We start from the raw sequence: 23,209 nt of genomic DNA on the forward strand, positions 1-23,209 counted from the left end.
AAGACCTAAATACAAGAGCTAAGATTAAAACTCTTAGAACAGAAGGGAAAATCATCATGACTCTGGGTTTGACAATGATTCTTGGATATAATACATAAACCACAGGCAATGAAAGAAAAACAGACAAATTAGATTTCATCAAAATGAAAAACATTTGCGCATCAGAAGATACTGTCGTGAGAGTGAGAGACAACCTACAGAATGGGAGAAAATACTGGCAAATTATATATCCAATAAGGGATTAACATCTAGAGTATATAAAGAACTCCTATAATTCCACAACAAAAAGCCCTCAAACAACCCAATTAAAAAACAGGCAAGGGACTTGAATAGACATTTCTCCATTTAGCTCTACAGACCACCAATAAGCACTTGAAAAGATACTCAGCATCATTAATCAATAATAATGCGAATCAACAACACAATGAGATACCACTTCACACCCATTCAGGTGGTTATCATAAAGGAAGAAAAGAAAAGAAAAATAACAAGTGTTGCCAAGATATGGGGAAATTAGAACGCTTGTGAACTGCTCCTAGGAATGAAAAGTGATGTAGATGCTGTGAAAAATCTCAAAAGGATAAACATAAAATTACCATATGATCCTGCAACCCCACTCCTGGGTATTGTCCAAAAGAACCGAAAGCAGGGACTAAAACAAATACTTGCACACTAATGTTCAGAGAAATATCATTCACGATAGCCAAAGGATAGGAACAATCCAAGTATCCATCAGTAAATAAATGGATAAATAAATGTATACATTTAAATACACAATATACAAATAAATACACAATGGAGTATTACTCAGCCATAAAAAGGAATAAAATCTGACACTTGCTACAACATAGACACATCCTGAAAACATTATTCTAAGCGAAATAAGCCAAACTGCAAAAGCACAAATATTGTATGATTCCACTTATACTTGTTAACTAGGCAAATTCACAGAGATGCAACATAGAACAGAAAAACGAGGGGCAGGGCAGAGGGGGGAATGGAGAGTTACAATTTAATGGGTACAGAGTTTCTGCCTGGGATGATCAAAAAGTTCTGGAGACAGATAGTAGTGAAGGCTACACAACATTGTAAATATACTTAATGCCTTAAAATGGTTACAACGGTAAATTTTACGTTACATATATTTTACCACAAAGACGGGGGGGGGGGCGGGGGAGGAAGGAAGAAAGAAGAAAAAAGAAACAGGTAACAGGTGGATCTGCATCAAGGTTTGACAGTCCCATTCAACCATCTCACAAGAGGAACACAGAAAGCTTCACAGAGACTTAAAAGAAATTAAGAAATTAAGTCATAGCATTCCTTTTCCTGGGTAATCTTAGATGCAACCAAGCCATCAACTTTCTTTATGACCTCCCATTTTGCAGGTTTCCAAGCTATCTTCTGATAAACACATCCTCTCTTTGGATAACCTTACTATCTACATATAGCATGTGGTACAGATGAGCTTTGGGTTTGAATAACAACTTTGTCACCAGCTTCGCAAACTTGGGACAAGTTGCTACATGTCTCTGAGCCACAATTTCTGCACCTCTAATGTGGAAATTATAGTGTCTATGCCAAGGGGTTTCTGAGGGTTGAATGGCATTATCTATTTTAATGAATGGATATAAGTAAGTATCTGATAACTAGGGATCCTTCTCCACCTCCCTCACTTTTTGTCCATCAGGTTCCTGCCTCTAGCTCCATCGGCATCCGTACAAACATCGCCACAGCTCTCTGGATTAGAGGGTCTTGCTAGTATCTCCGTCAGAAGCCTTTTCTCCAAAACCAATGACATCCAAAAGACCAAAAGCAAATGTAGACAAATTCATTTTCTGTCCATCTCACAAAACTCTCCTACAGGAATCTACTACCCTCCCTAAGGGCAGAGATATTTTATATCCCACACATTGCCTATATTAGAAAAAATAACTTGGTGTTTTTTAAATTGAATTTTCAACAATTCTAAGTTTTCTGTAACAGGATCTTGCATAAATTTCCAAATATATAAGTCCTATTTCTATACTTGTAGTACAAAACAGTAAGGTAAAAACAATAAGTATGGTTCTCTTTCAGTGATAAGTACCCAAGCAAAATATGCAAGGTGTACAGGGTGCGATAATGACTATTTCAAAGCCTGCTATACTATAATTGGCTTGTATTAAAAGTGCCAGAAGTAAAAGAATAATTGTACAATGTTCCGCTATGAAAAAAACCCAATAATGAAGTTGATCTGATGTCAGGCAAAATTATATTATACAAATCAGAAAAAAAGCCTGTTTAATCTCCACTTAAAAAGCAAAACATCAAGCAATGATCAGAGAATAACATATCAAAATTCATATTCCTGAGGTGCCTGGGTGGCTCAGTCAGTTAAACATCCAACTCTTAATTACCACTCAGGTCATGATCTCACAGTTCATGAGATCGAGCCCCGCTTTGGGGGAGCCTGCTTGGGATTCTCTCTCTTCCTTTCTCTCTGTCGCTCCCCTGCTTGCTCTGTCTCTCTTTCCCTCAAAATAAATAAATAAACATTAAACAAAAATTCATATTCCTGATTTCCTCCTAAATCACCACAGTCAGATGTTCAATTTCATCTTATCTGACTGACCTAAACTCCTTCAGCTGCACCCATTGGGATTACCATCGTATTTATTTATTAATCACGTCTAGGGATAAGACTGGAATCAGGAGACAGAGAACCAAGGCAGAACAAAGAAACTGAAAGGTTACAAGGAAAAGAGGCTAGGATCATTTTGTTAAATAGACATTCACATTGTTAACTTAGGGAACTATAATAGGAGAAGGGAATCAACTATGTGCTGGGCTCTGTGCTAAGCACTTCAAAAATGACTTTTTATTGAAGTATAATATGGATACTGAAAAGTACATAAATCCTAAGTATGAAGCTCAGTGAGCTTCTACAGTGTGTCTCCCAATCAAGAAAGAGCTTGTTACTGGCACCCAAAGAGGCAGTCCTTCGTGTCCTCTCCCAAGTCACCACTCCACCCAAGAGGAAACTGTCTTGACTTCTGTCATTGTAGATTAGTTTGGCCTGCTTTGAACTTCATACGAATACTACTATATTCCATGCCCCCTTTCATGTCCGCTTCTTTCCACTCAACACTTTGTTTTGAGAAGTTCATCCATGCTGCCCCAAGCAGGCACTTTTACCTTCATTACTTGATTTAAATAACCCAACAATTCTGGTATTTCCCATTTAGCTCAAAAACAAAACAAAACAAAAAAACAACACGAAAACAAAAACCAAACAAACAAACAAAACTGAGGTTCTGAAGTTAACCGAGATTAAGTAAGACATCCAAGGTCACACAGCTACTAAATGGAAAGGCTAAAATTAAAGACTGTCTAATATGAAAGTCCATGCTCTTTTTGGTTCCATTATGCTTGCTTGTTGTATTTAAAACTAACAAAAAGTCAGTCCCTTCCCTGGTTTACTTATCATAGGCCGTATATACGTATTGAGGCTTGGCAAACAGTCAAGTACTACGCAAGCATAAGGAAGTACTGGTAGCACAGGACGGAGCTACCTAAGTGCAGTGGCTTTTAAAGGTTTTATGATTGTGATCCACAGACTTAACTCTAGGCATTTTTATACAATATGCATTCCTAAAACCTTGCACTTTGTAAAAATTATGCACTAAAAATGGCCTTGTGGGAAAAACAATGTTATGAATATACTAAAAAGCCCATGGAACTCTGTATTCTTCACACACACACACACACGCAGATCTGAGTCATTAAGAAAAGGTTAAATTCAGCTCAATAAACTAAATTAAAAAGAAAGGGTACAATTCATTTTAGAATAATTTCCAACTAAAATGATTTTTAAAAATAAAGATTTAATGTGTAATTGAACAAACCTGTAGCTATGCAGAACATTAAGCTTCTAAGAATGACTTATTTCCCCAAGGTTTCCTGGAGTGAAGATTTGAATGCACGTCACCATCTGCAGACAGGAAACACTTAATAAAAGCTTTTCATGGTGGGAAAATTAAAATCTGAGGTCAGATTCGTATGGCTTTGGGGACCGGTAAGAGACTATTAACCCATTTACCACTTTTTAACTGTTCACACGACCCAAGCTGATCTTTGAAAAATGTCTGTTACCAGGTACCAGAGATCTCAAGATCAACTTAGAATTAAGTTAATAAAATTAGAGTCTAATACTTTAGAGTCCTGTATAGAAAACTACCTTCCTCAGACATAGAGCCCTGAGAGTCAATTAAATCTTCACCTGCTTAGGTCACATAATTTCGGCTCACTGACAGAGTGGTATCTATAAACCATTCTATAACCACCCCCAAAGTCTCAGGTTCTTAGCCTAAAAGAAATGAGTTATGACTCCCTGGCATTGTCCAGGGTCTTGTATGAATCTTACAGAATTACAAGCCTGGGGCAATTATGGCTTCTCTGTAAGAAGAAAGCTGCAACTTAGACTCAAACTTGGCCTGGTTCATTCCATGTCACCAAGGAGTCACTTCCACTGGGCTTCAAATTCTTCACCAGAAAACCAGGGGGTTACAACTCTACACTGCATTCCCAGGCAGGTCCCATATTTACCATAAACAAGCTACATGCTTGTTTCCCCATCAACCACCTCTACAAGCGTCTGATTTTATGGCTTCATAGAAAATCCTAATGTTACTGAAATATGGGAAGTTTATCAAGTGATATCAGTTGTCTTCCTGTGAGGTCCTCAGGCAACTGTCCCAACACCCATTTCTGGCTGGGAATCTTTGAGACTACCTCTTTCTTCCCTGCATCAGTAAGGCCAGAGACTACAAAGGGGCTTCCAATGGAATGTGTCTTATATGAGTCAAACAGTACAGCAATCTCAGGAAAAGGCTCTCTTCCCCTAGAAAGCAAACTTGACTGAAAGGGCATGCAATAATCTTTGAGATGTAGTATTAAGCTAAGGCGTATGGTAAGTTAAAAAAAAAAGTATTTGGGGATGGGGCACCTGGGTGGCTCAGTCTGTTAAGCGTTAGACTCTTGATTTCAGCTCAAGTCAAGATCTCATGGTTCGTGGGATGGAGCCCTGTGTTGTGCTCTGTGCTGACAGCAAGGAGGCAGCAAGGAGCCTGCTTGGGACTCTCTCTCTCCCCCTCTCTCTGCTCCTCCCCTGCCTGTGCTCACATGTGCACATACTGTCTCACTCTCTCTCTCTCAAAATAAGTAAGTAAACATTAAAAAAACATTTGGGGATGATAAAGAATATATATACAAACATTCCACACAGCAAAGGCAGAAGAGTGGTGCCATTTGCTAACTAACAGTCATTCTCTTTTTACTAGGAACTTTCTTCACTCTACCAAGTCAGAAAACCTTTCCATAGAACCACAGATCCAGCAGGAACCAAGAGGCATGAGAAGAAAAATATGCATGTCCAGTTTCACTTCAGAGATAAAAGTTAGTGATAGCTTAGCTTTTTGAGTGTTTTTTTTTTTTAATCTTAGAAATTTAGCTTTTAGGACACAAGATGCCTTTCTCAACTTCCTCAGCTTTTGACCCAGCAATTCATTCCTTAATTAAAATCTAATTTTTCTTTATTTTGAGTCCCTGGGGTTCACTGGGCCAGGACTAGTGGCAGATTTTATTTCAGAGAACAGTCTTACATGGTGGTACTAGTTCAGAGAGCCCCAGAGATTTATTTCATCAAGATCACTGATGGGTGTAAAACCCGGGCAATACTCTAACACAGAGCGGTGACTTGTAACTTTTTTTTCCCACCCTGACATACCTGAAGAGTACAAAACCCTCTTATCAGTGACAGCAGGCTCAGTAAAGGCACTGATTTTGGGCAAGAGAGTAGAAGGCAGCACTTATTTGATGGGAAGAGAGGCTTCACTGAAGGTGTTTGGAATCTCCAAGGATATTTGTGTAATTGGGAAAAACACCTCCCTCAGTCTAAGGGCTTCTTCCACTGCCCTGCCCCTGACCCAGAGTCTTAAGCAGGGCCACCCAAAAGAAATATAATTCAAGACATTTATGTCATTTTAAGCTTCTAGTAGTCACATTTTAAAAAGTAAAAACAGAAAAAAAAAGAGATGGAAATAATTTTAATAATGTATTTTATTTAACCCAGTATACTGAAATATTATCATTTCAGCCAGTAATTATCATAAATTTTTTTCAGCCAGTAATCATTATAAAAATCAATTAAAATGCTTTATATTCTTCTATTAAGTCTTCAAAATCTAGTGTGTATTTACAATTATAGATTATCTCAATTCAGATGCTAAATTTTCATCAGAATTATTTGATTTGAATTTAAATTTCATAAAATTTAAAGTTGAAATAGAAGATTCACATACCCAAGATATTCAAAACATACTTTAAAATTTCCCAATAACCGTATTGAGAATCAGTTTGTAAATTTACACATAATTAAAGTTAAATAAAATTTACAATTCAGTACTTCAGTCCCACTAACCACGTGGCTATCGTATTAGACCACCCATGTTTAGAAGGCGTACATTATTAACTTAAATATTAAGTACTTAATATGTTCTAAGCACTTTACTTGCGATAAGTTGTTCAATTCTCACAATCCAATAAGGTAGGTATTATTATCTTCATTTTATTGATGAGAAAATCCAGAGAGATGTCTCACAATTTGCCCAAAATTACAGAGTTAGTAAATGGTGGAGCTGGGATTCAAAGCAAGGTAACTTAGCCGATTTCTTGTCTCTAAGGCTCGGGGTTTTCCAGGAAAACTAGACTATTTATATGCCCCAGGCATAAGTGCAATCTTCTGTCTCGGGTTAGAGGCTCTCAACACTGGCTGATTTTCTCCATCATATGGCCCTATCCTGGTTATTTGCTAATGTAGGTTAGATCATGTCATGCCTCTGCTTAAAACCTCCCAAATGCTCCTCCTAGCACTTAAATCCAAGTCCTTTACCCTGACCCACATCATCATCCTACATGACCTGACCCCCCCCCCCCCCCCCCCCCCCCCCCCTTCTAGCCCTCCTCTCTTATAGCGCTCATCCTTACCACTGCTCCAGCCACACCATCCTCCTCTGCTCCAGATTCAGGCCAAACTCCTCACTATCTGAGGGCCTCTGCACTACCTGGAATGCTCTACCCCGTATTCATATGGCTGGCTTCTTACCACTTAAGTCTCCGCTTAAATGTCATCTCTTCCCTGACCACTTTATCTAAAGTAGTCACCCAGGGACGTCTGGGTGGCTCAGTCAGTTAAGTGTCCGACTTTGGCTCAGGCCATGATCTCGCAGTTCATGAGTTCAAGCCCTGCATCGGGATCTCTACTGTTAGCATGGAGCCCGCTTCAGATCCTCTGTACACACACACATTCTCTCTCTCTCTCTATCAGAGAGAGAGAGAGAGAGAGAGAGAGAGAGAGAGAGAGAGAGAGAGAGAGATAGTACGGGCATCTGGGTGGCTCAGTCGGTTAATCATCCAACTTTGGCTCAGGTCAGGATCTTGCTGTTCATGGGTTCTAGCCCTGAGTCAGGGTCTGTGTTGAAAGCTTGGAGCCTGCTTCAATTCTCCCTCTCTCTCTGCCTCTCCCTGTTCACACTCTGTCTCTCTCTCTGGCTCTCAAAAATAAATAAACATTTAAAAAACGAATAAAGTAGTCACCCAGACTCCCTCTATCATACCACTCTTAGTTCTCCGCAGCAGTCAGCACCATTTAATATTTCTTTGTCTATTTATTTGTCTGCTCCACTGGGGCTTTATCTGTGTTATCCATTCAGCACTACATCCCAGCACTTGGAATAGCACCTGGTATAGAGGAGGCACTCAGTTAAGTATTTTTGAATGAAATGAATGAGTGCTAATCATTAAGAAAAAACAAAAACATAAAATTTTAAAATTACATAACCGGAACACAGTGACTGCTTTCTGAATTTAAAAAAACATTTGGATGGTTTGTAAGTAGAACTTATAGGTGATTTATGAGGGAAACAGTTTAAGGCCAATCTCTCAAAATGAAACAAAACAAGCTGGGTCCTTTAGTATATATAAGTCAGTCTCAAATCTGACAGGATCATTACCAACAGGAAATGAGAGGGTGAAGGGGGTTGAGACACATAATTATGACTATACCTTAGCTTCTCAAAGACTTTTCTGAATACAGTCCGCACAGCTCATTAAGGAAATCCACCTGACACTTGGCACAGCCCTGGAAAATAGGGAAGGGCTGCAGAATCGTTGCAGAATTTCTGTAACATATAATCTAAACGTGGCTATGTAATGGAGAAAATCAATCAACGCTGAGACGCTGTAGCCAAACAAAGGTAATGGGGAGGGCATACTAAATTTACCGGCAGGGCATACTAAGTAGGCCACTGTCCTGGGGAAAAACCGGCACTCAGAAACAAAACATGGGTGTTGATGGAAGTGCTGACACACCTGGGCTCTGAGGATCGCCGCGGGCACCCCTGCTCCGGACAAACAAAGCTTCTGGCTGCAGTGTTCGCTAACAAGCACAGAATGTACACTATCGTTTCTGATTTAATTTTAAAGATACTTTCAAAAGAGAAAGAGACAATAAGGATGACTATAAATGCCTACTCTAAATGTGACACTGAAAAAAGACTAACTGAAGGCATTCTCAGGAAAATGCAATGGGATGATTTAAGGTTGGGAACAATAATGTAGGAGCACAAATAGTGCAAACAGAAGGAGCAAAAACAGATTCAAATAATGAATAACTCAGTAAAAAATTTTTCATGGGTACAAAGAACTGTAAATAAGAAAACTGTAATTTAATTACAAATACTTGAAATGTATTTGCACTCCTGGTTTCCAAATTCGTTTTAAAAAACCTGATTCAGAAAACTCCTAAAGAATTATCCGAAAAATTTCAATGTAGCTGGGTGGGTAGAGGGACAGATAAATAGGAAAGTCACATTTACAAGTAATGGTAAAATTTAGGTGGCGGACATAAGGGTTTTTACCACAAAGCCTTTTCAACTTTGTTGTATGCTTAACATTTTTTGTAAGTAAAAATAAACTTGAAAATATCTCAAAGAAGCTGCTGTCTCAAAGCTTAACATGAGGCAATAGTGAAAAGGTAGGTGGTGTTATAGAAAGAATGAACATTGGTTTTTAGTACTTCTACATATAATGACCATTCATCACAACAAACCTGAGGGATATGTGGCATTATCTTCATTACATACCCTACACTATACCACGTGCGTGTGCACGCGCACATACACACACACGTATACACACACACACGAGGCTCAAAGAGTACTTTAACAAAGTCAACTTGGATATCAGTGAATATTAAGCCTGGGATCAAAATATTCATATACACTTAAAAATCTACCTAAAATCTTGGGGCGCCTGGGTGGCTCAGTCAGTCAAATGTCTGTATTCAGCTCAGGTCATGATCTCGTGGTTGGTGGGTTCGAGCCCCACATCGGGCTCTGTGCTGACAGCTCAGAGCCTGGAACCTGCTTCAGATTCTGTGTCTTCTTTCTCTGTCCCTCCCCCACTCACGCTCTGTCTCTCTCTCTCTCAAAAGTAAACATTAAAAAAAAAAATCTACCAAGGGGCGCCTGGGTGGCTCAGTTGGTTAAAAAAAAAAATCTACCTAAAATCTTAATCCATCTTTATTATTTATTTTCCACAGATATCCAAGACAGTGAAGCACTTTAAAAATAATGAGAACATGTGAAATATACTTTTTAAAACAATGTTTTTACAAGACATTATACAAAATATAATGGACTTCCAGTTTCAAAGTCCTTTATAATTTTTTTTTTTTTTTTTTTTTTTTAAAGAGAGAGAGAGTGTGTGCACAGGAGCGCAGGGAAGGGGTAGAGGGAAAGGGAGAGAGAGAGAATCTTAAGCAGGCTCCACACCCAGTGAGAAGCCCAATGTGGGGCTTGATCTCACAACCCTGAGATCATGACTTGAGCGAAAATCAAGAGTCAAACACTTAATCAAATGAGCCACCCAGGCACCCCCAAAGTTCTTTATAACTTTCAATGCTAACTGACCGACACACTATCTTATTTGTATTACATTATTTGTGTACATCTTTTACAGTTCTTTTAATGCTGTAATTCCCTTGAAATTAGGATCCATATCTGATTCATTTCTACATTTTTTATAATAATACTTTGAATGGTAGTTTAGTGAATGTTTACTTAAGGAAACAATGTGATCTTCACAAAAGATATGCAAGGTGACTAGGACACCTGTTCACATTATTCTTATTAAACACTTGAAGAAACAGAGGCAGAGTAAACTCTGATCCTATGTTTTAGCTAAAAAGCTCCTTTTTTGAACTAGGGTTCCAGTCTTTTCCTACTGCACCAATGACTCAAAAAAGACATTAAACCTGATTCTCCAACTCGGAGTCTGGCAGGATGTCCAAAGGAAAAAGCTTTAGTTATGTTATTTTTTAAGTGCTGAGAAATGCTGAAAGATGGATCCTAATGTAAGTAAAAAAGGTTTGTAAACCTCTTGATTTTATTAGGACCATGATAGAAACAAAACGAAAGTGCTTCTTGAAAATTCTAAACTTGGTTATAAGTTACCTAAAACTCAACAAAACCAGAAGTTGATATATAACAGCTAACATTTATACTCAGCTCTTTGGGGCAATTCTATGTATACGTGTTATTTCATATGACTTTCCATAATACACAGTGAGAGATTATTATTACTCCCACTTCATGGATGAGGAAATTTCAGAGTTAGAGAGTTAGCAGGTGACTGAACAGGGATCTGAAACAACCTAGGTCATGCTCTTTGCAGTATACTATGTTGTTGCTTGCTTGCACAAAAGCAGTCAATAGCTTTCTAACTGGTCTCTCTCTACCTCCACTCTGTCATGTGCGTGGCAACTGGCATAATCCCTTTAAAATAAGAATTCCATCGGGGCACCTAGGTGGCTCAGTCGGTTAAGCGTCCGACTTCGGCTCAGGTCATGATCTTGCAGTCCATGAGTTCAAGCCCCACATCAGGATCTGTGCTGACAGCTCAGAGCCTGAAGCCTGTTTCAGATTCTGTGTCTCCCTCTCTGCCCCTCCCCCACTCACACTCTGTCTCTCTGTCTCTGAGAAATGAATAAACCTTAAAAAAAAGTTTTTTATAAGAATTTCATCATGTGGCTTCTCTGCTTGAAATCCTTCAATGGAGCCATGTAGCCTGTAGAATGAAAAGCACCAAAGTCCTTGGCATTGCATACACAGCCTTTCAAATCCTAAATTCTTTAAGATTTGGCCTCTGACTACTTCTCTAGCTTCATCTAACCATCTTCTCCTTCCCTTTACCTTCTTCCCTTAAGTTATTCTAAATGACCTGCGGTCCCTCAACTCATCTGCAAGTCCCTTTTCCCATTATACACACAACTTGTCAACTTAACAACCCATCCTTCAAAATTTAACTCAGCAATCAATGACTCTCTTCTTCCTCAGTCCTCTTAGCTCTTTTCCCTAGATGATCATTTTCCTTTCTCTTCTATGTTTATATCTGGCTCGTATTTGCAGCGTTTAAATGCTGTATTACAGTTATTTGTACAATTATTTGTACATACCTTTCCTGCCTATTTGATGGAGAATCCCTAAGGGATGTCTTAGTCACCTTTACATCCCTAGGGTCTAATACAGTGCCTGACAGTCGCAGGCATCAGATACATACATGTTTGTTGAGCTGAATTCAAATAAACTCACTTAGGAAGGACACAAATGGTAACACAGGATTTGGATTTTGCAAAATATAAATAAAGGGGAAAAAAATAAGCCTTAAACTCTGTAACAGAATTGTGCATAACAATGGCAACTGCCCTGAAGGTCCCTGCTAGTACTCTGTGCCCCAGCTGGGCCTCCAGAAGGTTCATTACTTTCATATTATCACTGTGGCAATTTATTAATGAGCTCAACACAAGCAAGACAAATTGAAATGACAGTCCTGGCAGCTAACATCTCTTATTTATCACTAGAGCTAGTCTCTCACTAGCAGGGCCATGGATAAGCCTTCTTCAATGCAAAACAATATTTACAGAGTATCTTCTAAGAGACCTACAAACACTGTGGTTGGCACTAAGGGGAATCCAAAAAAGTGTAGGTCCTCATTAGGATGAGAAAAGAATGTGTTCTCGAAAAATAACTCAAAACTGAAAAACATAGATATCCATTAGAAGTAATGGTAAAGGACTCATGTAATTCATCATTTATGGGTCAATTACCTCTCTAAGGGCTAATTGAAGTACCACTGGGGTTGCTCGTGCTTCACCCTGACAGAGGCAGTGTGCGTGAGAAAGAAACCAAGAACCAGTATTAGGCATTCTGGCAGAAGGAAGGTTCTGAAAACTAAAGCCACCACCCCTCCAAAAGTTTGAAGGCTTTTTGGTACCACAGCATTCCTACCAATGGTTTCAAGTTGCTCTCCTGAGATAACACAAAGGCAAATCATAAGCTGTTAACATATAAGAGTAAACTTTAAGTGCAACTTTAAGTTAACATATAAGAGTAAACTTTAAGTTTCAAAAAGATAAAGAGCCTGGGTGGCTCAGTCAGTTAAGCGTCTGCCTCTTGCTTTCAGCTCAGGTCATGATCTCAACTGTGCATGAGTTCAGGCCCCGTGTAGGGCTCTGCCCCGACGGTGCAGAGCCTGCTTGGGACTCTCTCTCTCTCTCCCTCTCTCTCTGCCGCTCCCCAACTCACGCTGTCTCTGTCTCTCTCCCTCTCTCAAAAATAAATAAACGTTAAAAACAATTGAAAAAAGAAAAGATAAACGGAAGTAGCAAGAAACCCCGCGGATACGGGCAGATACTACACACACACCATCTTTCACTGGTGAGTCTAGTCTTTCCACGGAACCCCGACTGGACATCTTCGGGCTACCATAACAAAGTACACCAACTGGATGTAATAAGCAAAAGAAATTTATTCTCTCACAGTTCTAGAGGCTAAATGTCTGAAATCAGGGTGTTGGGTGTTGGCAGAGTCAATGCTCTCGCTGAAGCCTGCAGGTAAAGATACCTCCTTGCCTCTTTCAGCTTCTGGTAGCCTCAGAAAACTAACAGATTTGGGTCCTGACAGGAGGGGGGTCCTGCTCTAACAAATAGTTAGAAATGAGAAAGTGGCTTTGGAATTGGGTAATGGATAGAGGCTTAATAGAAAAAAAAACAACAACCTAGTTTGCCTTGGAGATGTTTAGTAGAAATATGAACATTAAAGATACTTCTGGTGAGGTGCTAGAAATGATGAACATGTGATTGGACATTGGAGGAAAAGCAATTCTTGTTACAAAGTGGCAGAAAACTTGTCTGAATTGCGTTTAGTCATTGGGTAAACTCTTGTAAGTGATAAACCTGGATATTTAGCCGAGAAAATTTGCGAAGTGTTGAAGTGTGGCCTAGTTTCTCCTTGGTGCTTATAGTAAAATATGAGCAAAGATAAATTGAGGAATGAACTGTTAAGCAAGAAGGAACCAGCACTTGATGATTTGGAAAATTCTCTGCCTAACCAGACTACATGCTCTGGAAATAGGGCCAAGGGTGTGGTGTGGCTGGACAATCCTTTGCCTGTGACTCATAGATACAATCAACCATCTAGCTATTCCATAGCTAGGAACAGAGATATGGTTATCCAGGAAAGATTTGGACTCTCTTATCAGATGGTGTGAATCCTCATGAACTGCATGAAAGCCTGACAAGGTTTTTGAGAATTTATACCAGCAGAATATACCAGTCTGGATGGAAGGGAACAAAGACTGAACAAAATGAATGACACCAAGGGCAAAGCCACAGATGCAGAGGCCTGGGCCAATGGAACCCTCGAAGTGTGAAAGGGTGGGGCTGCCCTATTAGGCCAGAGGACAGAGCACCTGGTCACGGAGGATTATTGTCAGGCCTCGAAATCTAATGGAATCTGCCCTGATTGTGAATTAGACCAGTGACCCTTTTATTCCCTCTATTTGCTCCCCTTTGTAATGGAAGTATCTTTCCTACAGTTGTCCTACCTTGTATCTTGGAAGCAGGTAACTTGTTTTCTATGTTTCACAGGTACACAGATGGAGAATTTCGCATCAGGATGGACCATACCAGGGTCTCGCATGTACATGATTTAGAAAATGTGATTTGGGACTTTGAGTTGACTGTATTTATATGAGATTCTGGACTTAAGAGTTATTGCTGAAATGGGTTAAAACTTTGGAAGGATATTGGGATGGAGCGAATGCATCCTGCACAATGGAAGGTCATGAACTTTGAGGGACCAGAGGGTGGACTGTTATGTGTTAAATTCACCGTTCATGTTATGGGTTGGATTCACCAAAATTATGTACTCTTGGTACCTCTGAATATGACAATATGTGGAAATTGTAGATATAGTTAAGCTAAATGAGGTCACAGGGTAAGCCCTCATCCAATAGGACTGGTGTCCCTATAAGAAGAGGAAAACAACATGTGGAGACAGACACACGCAGGGAGAACACCACATGATGACAGGCAGAGATTGGGGTGATGGAGCTGCAAGTCAAGGAATGTCAAGGATCGACAGCCACCGCAAGCTAGGAAGAGACTGTATTCAGTCTCAGAGGGAGCATGGCCCAGCTGACACCTTGATTTTAGAGTTCTACCCTCCAGACTGTGAGACAATAAATTTCCATTGTTATAAATCACCCTTTTGTGGTATTTTGTTACAGCAGTCCTAAGAAACTGAAGATACTTAGTACTAACTTATATTCAAGACTTACTATATACAAGGTACTGTGTTAAGTGTCTTGTACCTCATGAGGAAAAGAAATAAAATAACTTTCTATACACTACTCTTAACCATTATACTAAACTTTCTCTCAGGTACCATATGCTGTATAATAATTTGATCTTTGTCCTAAGTTCTTGGCATAGAACTTCTAGTAAAAGGCGAAAGATTTATGCGATCTGAAGAGAAACCAGAATATTGGCATAGAACTTCTAAAACCCCTGGAATTTTCCAAGTGACAGGAATATCTTTGTTATTCATAAGCCCCTTGGATCACACATGAGTGTGTGCTAATGAGATGACTCAGGATGGGGGCTGGGTGCCAGAAAGATCAATCACCGGATTAGAGGACTGGGGCTGTGGGCCAGCCCACCTTCGGGGTCTATATAAAAAAGCCCCAATCAACACTGTGAACACTGATGCTCAGCAGAACTTGCTAACTGGTAAACACATCAATGTGCCAGGGGGATGCCCTGATTCCCTGGAGAGAGGGCATGGAAGCTCTGTTTGGGATTCTTCCAGACCTCACCCTACAGGTCTCTTCGTTTGGCTATACCTAATTTGTATCTTTTATAATAGGCCTATAATCATAAGTATGGCCCTTTCCTGAGTTCTGAGTTGCTCTAGTGAACTACTGAACCTGAGAGGGAGGTCACAGGAACCATCAGATTTGCAGCCTGTTGGTTAGAAGTGTTGGTGGCCTGAGGACCCTCACCTGAGGTTGGATCTGAAGTGGGGGCAGTCTTGTCGGGAACCATGTTCCCTTAAGTCTACGCAATCTAACACTAACTCCGGGTGGTTAGCGTCAGAACTGAATTAGATTATACCACGTGGTGTCAGAACAGTTGGGTTAAAACAGAACACCATAACTGAATCCTATGGTGGCCTGGTATACCCGACAGTGACCAGTGACAGAAAACAGAAAATATGCTATATAAAAAAAAGTCATTTGATCTTTTAGCTATTTGACTTTCATATATTATTCCTTCATACATTATATATCAATCAACACTCTTAAGCTTTTTCTCATATGCAAAATCAGGCTTTTCATTATTTCACTTGAGAAATACTGATTTTGAGCTAATGTGTAAAGAAAGGCATGTCCACGAGGGAAGCGTTGGGGCATTTGCTAGGTATCTGGGGATTGAGGCTCATTTGCTCATGCAAGGCAATGACACAGTCCTCAGCTGGAGGACTCCTTGCCCGACTCAGTCACTCCTCACTGACCTCACAGAGTGGCAGGCACCACCGGGTCGTGGACAGGCAGCAGTTGGGGGATGTCGCAAGGGGGTGTGTACATGTGTTTGGAGGGACTGCTTCCAACTCCTCAACTCATGAAATAACAATAGTTAATTTCCCCCCCCAAATGTTTTTATATGAACTAATTAAGCCTTATAAGTAATTAAAATACAACGTGACTTTAAATGAGCCAATTTAAAGTCAACATGTGCCATAACTGATTCAAGTAAGAATCTATTTTGGTGGTGGTAATTTTTTATATGTGTCCTTTCAAACTAGACTCTAAGCTCTGTGAAAGCAGGAACTATATAGCTGTCTCCATCTCAAAGCCCAGCTTACTTGGATATGAAAAAAGGGGCAGGTTGAGGGCATACAATTTGTTAACAAATGTTCATGTGACTTCTAAATGCCAAGCTCGTATTAGAGGCTAGGAATACAAGAAGAAAAGATGGTCATTTTTGATAAGAGCTCATAATTTAAAGGAGTCCAAAATAAAAGTTCATGTCTTCTTACTGGAACTTTCTTTGCGCTATTTTTTTGGAAATCTGAACAAAGTAAACTGGTATGTAAGAAGAAAAGGAGGCCATGAAACACAGTCATTCCCTTTCTGATGCCATCTCAACATGGGCTGGAGTCAGGCCTACTTCATCAACTTTTGGTGTAGTAGGCATACCTGCAGCCTTGTCAAGACAAACATGGAGTAAATTCTGCATCTGATGCTTCACAGACCTGTGGCCTTAGGTAAATTAATCTCTTTACCCTCACCTTCTTCAACTGTCACACGAGGATGGATAAGGTCATTTGTTGGCCAACACTGCAGATTAAATAAACAATGTGCCTGCCCTTCCTCACAGTACTAAATAAATGGTAATCATTAGAATTATCATCATCAATACCGTTATTTCAAAATTCAACAGGCCATGCAACTACAAAAGGACATATATTGCTTGATTCCTCTTATATGAGGTTCCCAGAGTTTAAATTCATAGAGGCAGAAAGTAGAATGGTAGTTGCTGGGGACTGGCAAGGAAGAGGTGTGGGGAGTTATTTTTTCTGGGTACAGAGTTTCAGTTGGGGAAGTCGAAAAAGTTCTGCAGATGGATAGTGGTGATGGTTGCCCAACAAATGAACGTACTTAATGCCACACAACTGTATATTAGGTACTTTCTTATGAATTATTTTAATTTGCACAATAAACCTAATGATACCAGTATTATCATTCTTCCCATTTCAGAGGGGACTAAGCTGAGGTACAAAGATTTTTAACTCCTCTGAAGTCAAGAAGCTGACGACAAATAGCTGATAAAAATTTTTCTGGGGTTCACCTGCACTTTCCTACTACATTTTCTACTTCATTTGGTTCTCATGAGCTTGGGAGGTACAAATGGCAAACACTAGTATCCATGCATTACAAATGAAGAAAATGAGACTCGGAGAGTTTAAATAACTGGTGATGGTTATACAGCTAGTAAGTGCTAGATCCAGGATTAGAATATCTAGATTATGTGGCTTCAAATCTTGTACTTTTTCCATAGGCCAAATAGTCTTTCTTGCCAATAAGAGATCACTGAAAGGTCACTCATAAAACTGAAAGAACAAATTCAATGAAGAGAAAACAAAAAAAAAGTGCTATTTAAAAAGTCAGATTCCAAACTTTTCAATTAAACCAGTTTCGAGGCTAATTCAATTTTAACCTCCTTCTCTGTATACCTCCCACCCTCTGCCTCAGAGCTTCAAAGCACGTCCACATAAGGTATCTGGCCAGGAGGCTCATTATTTGTATTTTCTAAGACACATATCAACCCTTATTCTATACATCATATTCGACATCCAGGAATTGGTTCGCTAGTGAGGCAAAAATCATCCAGCTTGTCCAAGACCAAATTAAAAGCTTCTCTGTCTGACATATGTGCCAAATATTGATGACTTTCCCAATTTATCCAATCAATACTTATTGAATACTCTATGTGTCAGTCCCTGGGCTAGAGATATAAGGGTGAATAGGACGTAAACCATGTTAATTTAGATGTGGAGACAGATAAGCAAACACATTACAACAGAATGTAATATGTAGCTATTATAGGTACGTGAAAAGTGGAGACCAATTTTGCTTAAAGGAGTTGAGGGGTGCCTGGGTGGCTTCAGTCAGTTAAGCGTCTGACTTTGGCTCAGGTTGTGATCTCGTGGTTCATGGGTTCGAGACCCGCCCATGTCCGGGCTCTGTGCTGACAGCTCGGAGCCTGGAGCCTGCTTCGGATTCTGTGTCTCCCTCTCTCTCTGCCCCTCCCCTGCTCATGCTGTGTGTGTCTCTCAAAAATAAATAAAAACATAAAAAAAAAAAAAAATACAGCTCCTTCAACACATGTACTTTAATAAGAAGCGCTGCCCTAGAGGTTCCAAAATGATAAGATTTGTAATTTAGAAAGTTAGAACAATAATTCTAGTGACTGTTTAGAGGAGGAAGACCAATTGGCAAATATAAAGCATAAATAATATTACAAAATAGAACATTTCAGATGACCTAAGAATTACCTGCGTAAATGTTAAACATCTGGCAAATAAATAAGGACATTTAAATTCACAGAAAAGGAAGATCTCTACAAGCTAAAGTAGTCAAGAAGTCTCAGACATGGTAGGAGATTTTCAGAGAAAGACCTTAAACCATCAATTTCCAGACCTAAATTCATTAAGTCAACAGATTTTAGTATTATTTATTACACATGAAGTGTTATTTGCTGAAACACCTACTCCATATTAGGTACTGGGGATGCAATACTGAACATAAGGTGTGACCCCTGCCATCATGACAAATACTAGTCCACCAAAAAAAATACAAATAGAGATGTCATTTGGAACTAAAACAAGTACTACAAAAGAAAGTCACAATGTACCATGGAGACTAAGCAGATTCTGGGACATGAAAGTAGTATACCCTAAAGAAGTGATGTCTTAGTTGAAATCTGAAGAACACATGGAAATTAACCGGAAAAGAAGGGGAAAGAGCATTCCAGGCAGAGGGAACAGGCATGAGAAAAACATGCGAGGTGAGACGGGGCATCGACAGTGCACAGAATAGAAACAAAGAAAGTAGAACTAATATACAGAAAGCAAAGCAAGGTGAAAAGAGGTCACAAAGGTAGATGGGCTAAATCATTACAAGTTCTATAAATGACAACACAGAGGAATCTTGAAGACATCATGCTAGATGAAATAAGTCAGTCATAAAGGACAAATACTGTATGATTCCGCTCATATGAGGTACCTGGAACAGGCAAAATACGTACTCTGTCATAGGGACAGAAAGTAGGATGGTGGTTGGAGGGGATGGAGGGAGAGAGAAATGGGCAGTTACTGTTTAGTGAGTACAGGGTTTCAGTTTTGCAAGATCAAAAAAGTTCTGGATATGGATGGTGCTGAAGGCTGCACAACGTGAATATACATAATGCCAATGAATTGTACAATTAAAAATGGTAAAAATGATAAATTGTTACATATATTTTACCATAATTTTAAAAAGTTATTTTTTAAAAGTTCTATAAGCTACATTAAGATCAATGGGAAGCATGTGAAGAATTTAAATATTGTTGGGGCACCTGGGTGGCTCAGTCAGTTGAGTGGCTGACTTCGACTCAGGTCATGATCTCACGGTTCGTGGGTTTGAGCCCCACATTGGGCTCTATGCTGTCAGAGCAGAGCCTGCTTTGGATCCTCTGACACTGTCTCTTTCTGACCCTCCCCTGCTTGCTCGCACACTCTCTCTCAAATGAATAAACATTAAAAAAAATAATTTAAATACAGTGTAATTATCAGACTTCAAGTTTTTATTTTTATGATTTCAAGTCTTTAAAACATTAACCCTGGAAACAACATGGAAAATGTTTAACGGGATTGTTTAATGTTTAAAGGATTAACGGGAGCCAGAACAGTTTAGGCAGAGTAGTTAGGTTACAATTGTAGTAATTCAGGGGAAAGAGGGCAGAAGCTTGGACCAAGATGGTGGCAATGAAGAGTCACTCATTCATTCAACAAATATTTAATGTATGCCATTATATGCCATGCACTGTGATAGATGTTAAATATAGGACTGGCAAGATCCCACACCCGTGGAACTTATAAACAAACAAATAAATAATTACCTTTTGTGATTAAGTGCTAAAACAGAAATAAACAGTGACTGTGGAAGGGAAGTCAGGGAGGCTATCTCTGGGGATGTGGTTTCACGCTGAGAAAGAACTAACCAAGCATCAGGGGAAGACTTCCCAGACAGAGAAAACAGTATGTGCAAAAAGTCTCAGAGATAGGAAAGAGCTTCATATATTTAAGGAACAAAAAAGGTGCCAGTGTGACTGGAATTTAGCTAGGGGATGGTAGCACCAGGTGAGTCTGGCTAAGAAAGTAGCCTCTGTATCATGTAGATTGCAGGGAAAATATTGTTTGTATTTTCAGCTCAATGGGAAGCCACCGAAAGATCTTAGGTGAAGAGACGGCATGATCTGTGGTGACTATATTGATGGAGGTGGGGGGACATGTAAAAGTAGAAGCATGAAAACTACTTACAGGGTTAATATGATGGTCCAAAAGAATTATGGTGCCCAACACTAGAACAAAAGATACAGCTGGAAAGACTCATAAGATATTTAGGATACAGACCTAATGGGTATTAGCAATGAACTGTAAATGGAGAAAAAGTCGTTTCAGAAATGAGTGCCAGTGTTTAGGCCAAGGCAAACAGATGAGTTTGGAGGATATTCACTGAAATAGGCAACAATGGGCAAGCATCACAATCATCTAGAGAGCTTTTTAAAAATACGAATTCCTATGTTCCATTTCCTTGGAAATCCTAATTCAATCTTTTTTTTTTTTTTTTTGAGGTGGGGTGGTGTACATGGGGATTTTTAACTTAAAAACCTTTCCAGGTAGTCAGCAAGGTTTGGGAATCACCGCTGTAGACACAGTTAACCAGAGGTGGTTTCTATTGCTTGCAATCCCATGTACCCTTACGATACGGAAACCAGTATGTGGTAGAGGGGTCCCTAAAATGTAGAACTGACTGGATTATGGTTAGGAACAGAACAGTACAGACCTCTATTTCATGCCAAGAGGTTGGCCATCCCTATGTGGTATGAGAAAGGTGATCACACTGTGGTCTGTTTTGTATCAGGACTCACTACTACTGAGGTACATTGCAAAGAGATGTAGTAGGGAAAACGCAGGATGTGATGTGTATTGGCCACATAGGTAGCCTTTAATCAGTTCCTACAAAAAAGAAATTGCTGGGGCACCCGGGTGACTCAGTTAAACATTTGACTTCGGCTCAGGTCATGGTCTCACGGTTTGTGGGTTTGAGCCTTGCGTCGGGCTCTGTGTTGACAGCTCAGAGCCTGGAGCCTGCTTCAGATTCTGTCTTCCTTTCTCTCTGCCCCTCCCCGACTCATGTTCTGTCTCTCTCTCTCTCTCTCAAAAATAAACAAACATTAAAAAAAATTGCTTAATATGAAACAGGGGAGATACTCAAAATCCTGAATAGCCTGTATGGCCATACCAGTGCATAATGGAGAACATGAATCCTGAGTTAAGCTGGTCAATCTGAAAACACTGGGTATAAAACAGGGCTTTTCTAAAAAAGTTTCACTCTGCCCAGGGCCAGCACAGGAGCCTTGCTGAGTTGGAAAATTACACAGGGCTAAACATGGTACAAGTAAAGGCAGAAAGGCAGGACCTACAACTATGGATGAGACTGAGACATACCAGAGTCTTGATTCCCCTATGGTCCTTTCAAGCACCTCTGTTATGCATTCCTTGCCTGATAAAGTTGGGAAACAATCTAGAAGCAAGAAGAAGTTTATTAATAACTCCCTTCACCAGGTTTTATTTCAAATTAAATGAGCCAATAAATTCCTTTTTTGCTTCAATCCATTTATATTGAGTTTCTGTTCTTTATAACCAAGAAGTATAAATGTAGTACCAACATTTTAAAAAATTAGAGCACTGATTTTTTTTTCCCCAAAAGGATCACCAGAGGCACTACCCCAAATCTACTGAAACAGAATCCCTAAGTCAAGGTATCTGTATTCTTTTTTTATTATTTTTTTAAATGTTTATTTTTGAGAGAGAGAGAGAGCATGAGCAGGGGAGGGGCAGAGAGAGAGGGAGACACAGAATCCGAAGCAGGCTCCAGGCTCTAAGCTCTCAGCACAGAGCCCAACGCAGGGCTCGAACTCACAAACTTAAAGATCATGACCTGAGCCAAAGTCGGATGCCCAACCGACAGAGACACCAAGGCGCCCCAAGGTATCTATATTCTTAATGTGTGTTCCAGATGATCTAGCAAATTGGGGAAACAAAAGTCTGGCTGTCTCCTTCCATACTGATGAAATGGTAATTGTTATTTCCCAGTAATACAGAGAAAAAACGTTATAATGACATTTACGAGCCCACCACCTTACCAGAATCTACCATAGTATGCATACAAAGGGGCATGAAAAGTGTGAGATGCTGCCTTGCCTACCAGGTCTTGTGACCTTCAATTCCTAAAAAAGGCAAGACCTACAAATACACCAGGGATTGCTAAACCTGTCTGATAAATAGAATAAAGTATCTTTTTGGTAGCTTAGGGGTAAAAGACGTGGGATTTAAACCCCTACCCATCAAACAACAAATCTATTTCCAAAATATGGTCAGTGTAAAATACATTTCCCTCTTAATACAACACAAAGGAGCACAAAAAAGAAAAAAAAAATATGTGCAATGAAAATAGTCCATTAATTCAAATTTGGATTTAATCAACATGTATTTCAGCACTTACTATGTAAACATTTACTATATTAGGCACCTAAATACAGGTTTTCATTGATAACTAATAATCAGAAACACCAGCAAATTAGTAAATTGTCTGAACTGACATTTCTCTTTTCAGCCTAATGGTTTATTTAAATACCATCATTAAGGATTTTAACATATCAAAAGAAAATTGTTAGTGTTGAAAATAAGGAAGTTAACAAAAACATTTTACCAAATTCAAACAGCAGTTCTTAAAAAGACAACTTTGACACTTAAGTGTCCAGGTTAGCATAAAAAACAAAATCTATTCACTGTTAAGGCAGCTAATAGAATTCAGGCCAAACAACCAATCCTTGTTTAGTCACTAAATTGCATTAAGTAATTAAGTTGGAGTTGTGGAAATCTGAGGGAACATAGTTGGATCATTTGGAGAGTAAATTCTGGAGCAAGAAAGAAGCAAGAGAATT

At 39.4% G+C, this 23,209-nt stretch overlaps 1 protein-coding gene across 12 annotated transcripts in view; it reads right to left on the bottom strand.

The window, feature by feature from the left end:
* The window catches only part of SCMH1 (Scm polycomb group protein homolog 1), a 184,610-nt gene that overhangs the window by 146,467 nt on the left and 14,934 nt on the right, over positions 1-23,209 (bottom strand). For 3 of the 12 annotated variants that reach the window (XM_053212336.1, XM_053212326.1, XM_053212335.1), the window contains exon 2: positions 21,711-21,786. The exons of 2 other annotated variants lie outside the window; for them this stretch is intronic. Coding sequence is in view for 7 of the 10 variants with exons in the window: in XM_027059518.2 (XP_026915319.1) it covers positions 3,885-3,903 (19 nt within the window). In the remaining 3 variants the exon portion in view is untranslated. Of the gene's footprint in view, positions 1-3,884; positions 3,971-21,710; positions 21,787-23,209 lie in introns of those variants that run through there. 7 more of the 12 variants (XM_053212314.1, XM_027059516.2, XM_027059518.2 and 4 more) reach the window with 6 other exon arrangements.

Source organism: Acinonyx jubatus, chromosome C1 (genome assembly GCF_027475565.1).
Source record: "Acinonyx jubatus isolate Ajub_Pintada_27869175 chromosome C1, VMU_Ajub_asm_v1.0, whole genome shotgun sequence".
Classification (NCBI taxonomy): Eukaryota; Metazoa; Chordata; class Mammalia; order Carnivora; family Felidae; genus Acinonyx; species Acinonyx jubatus.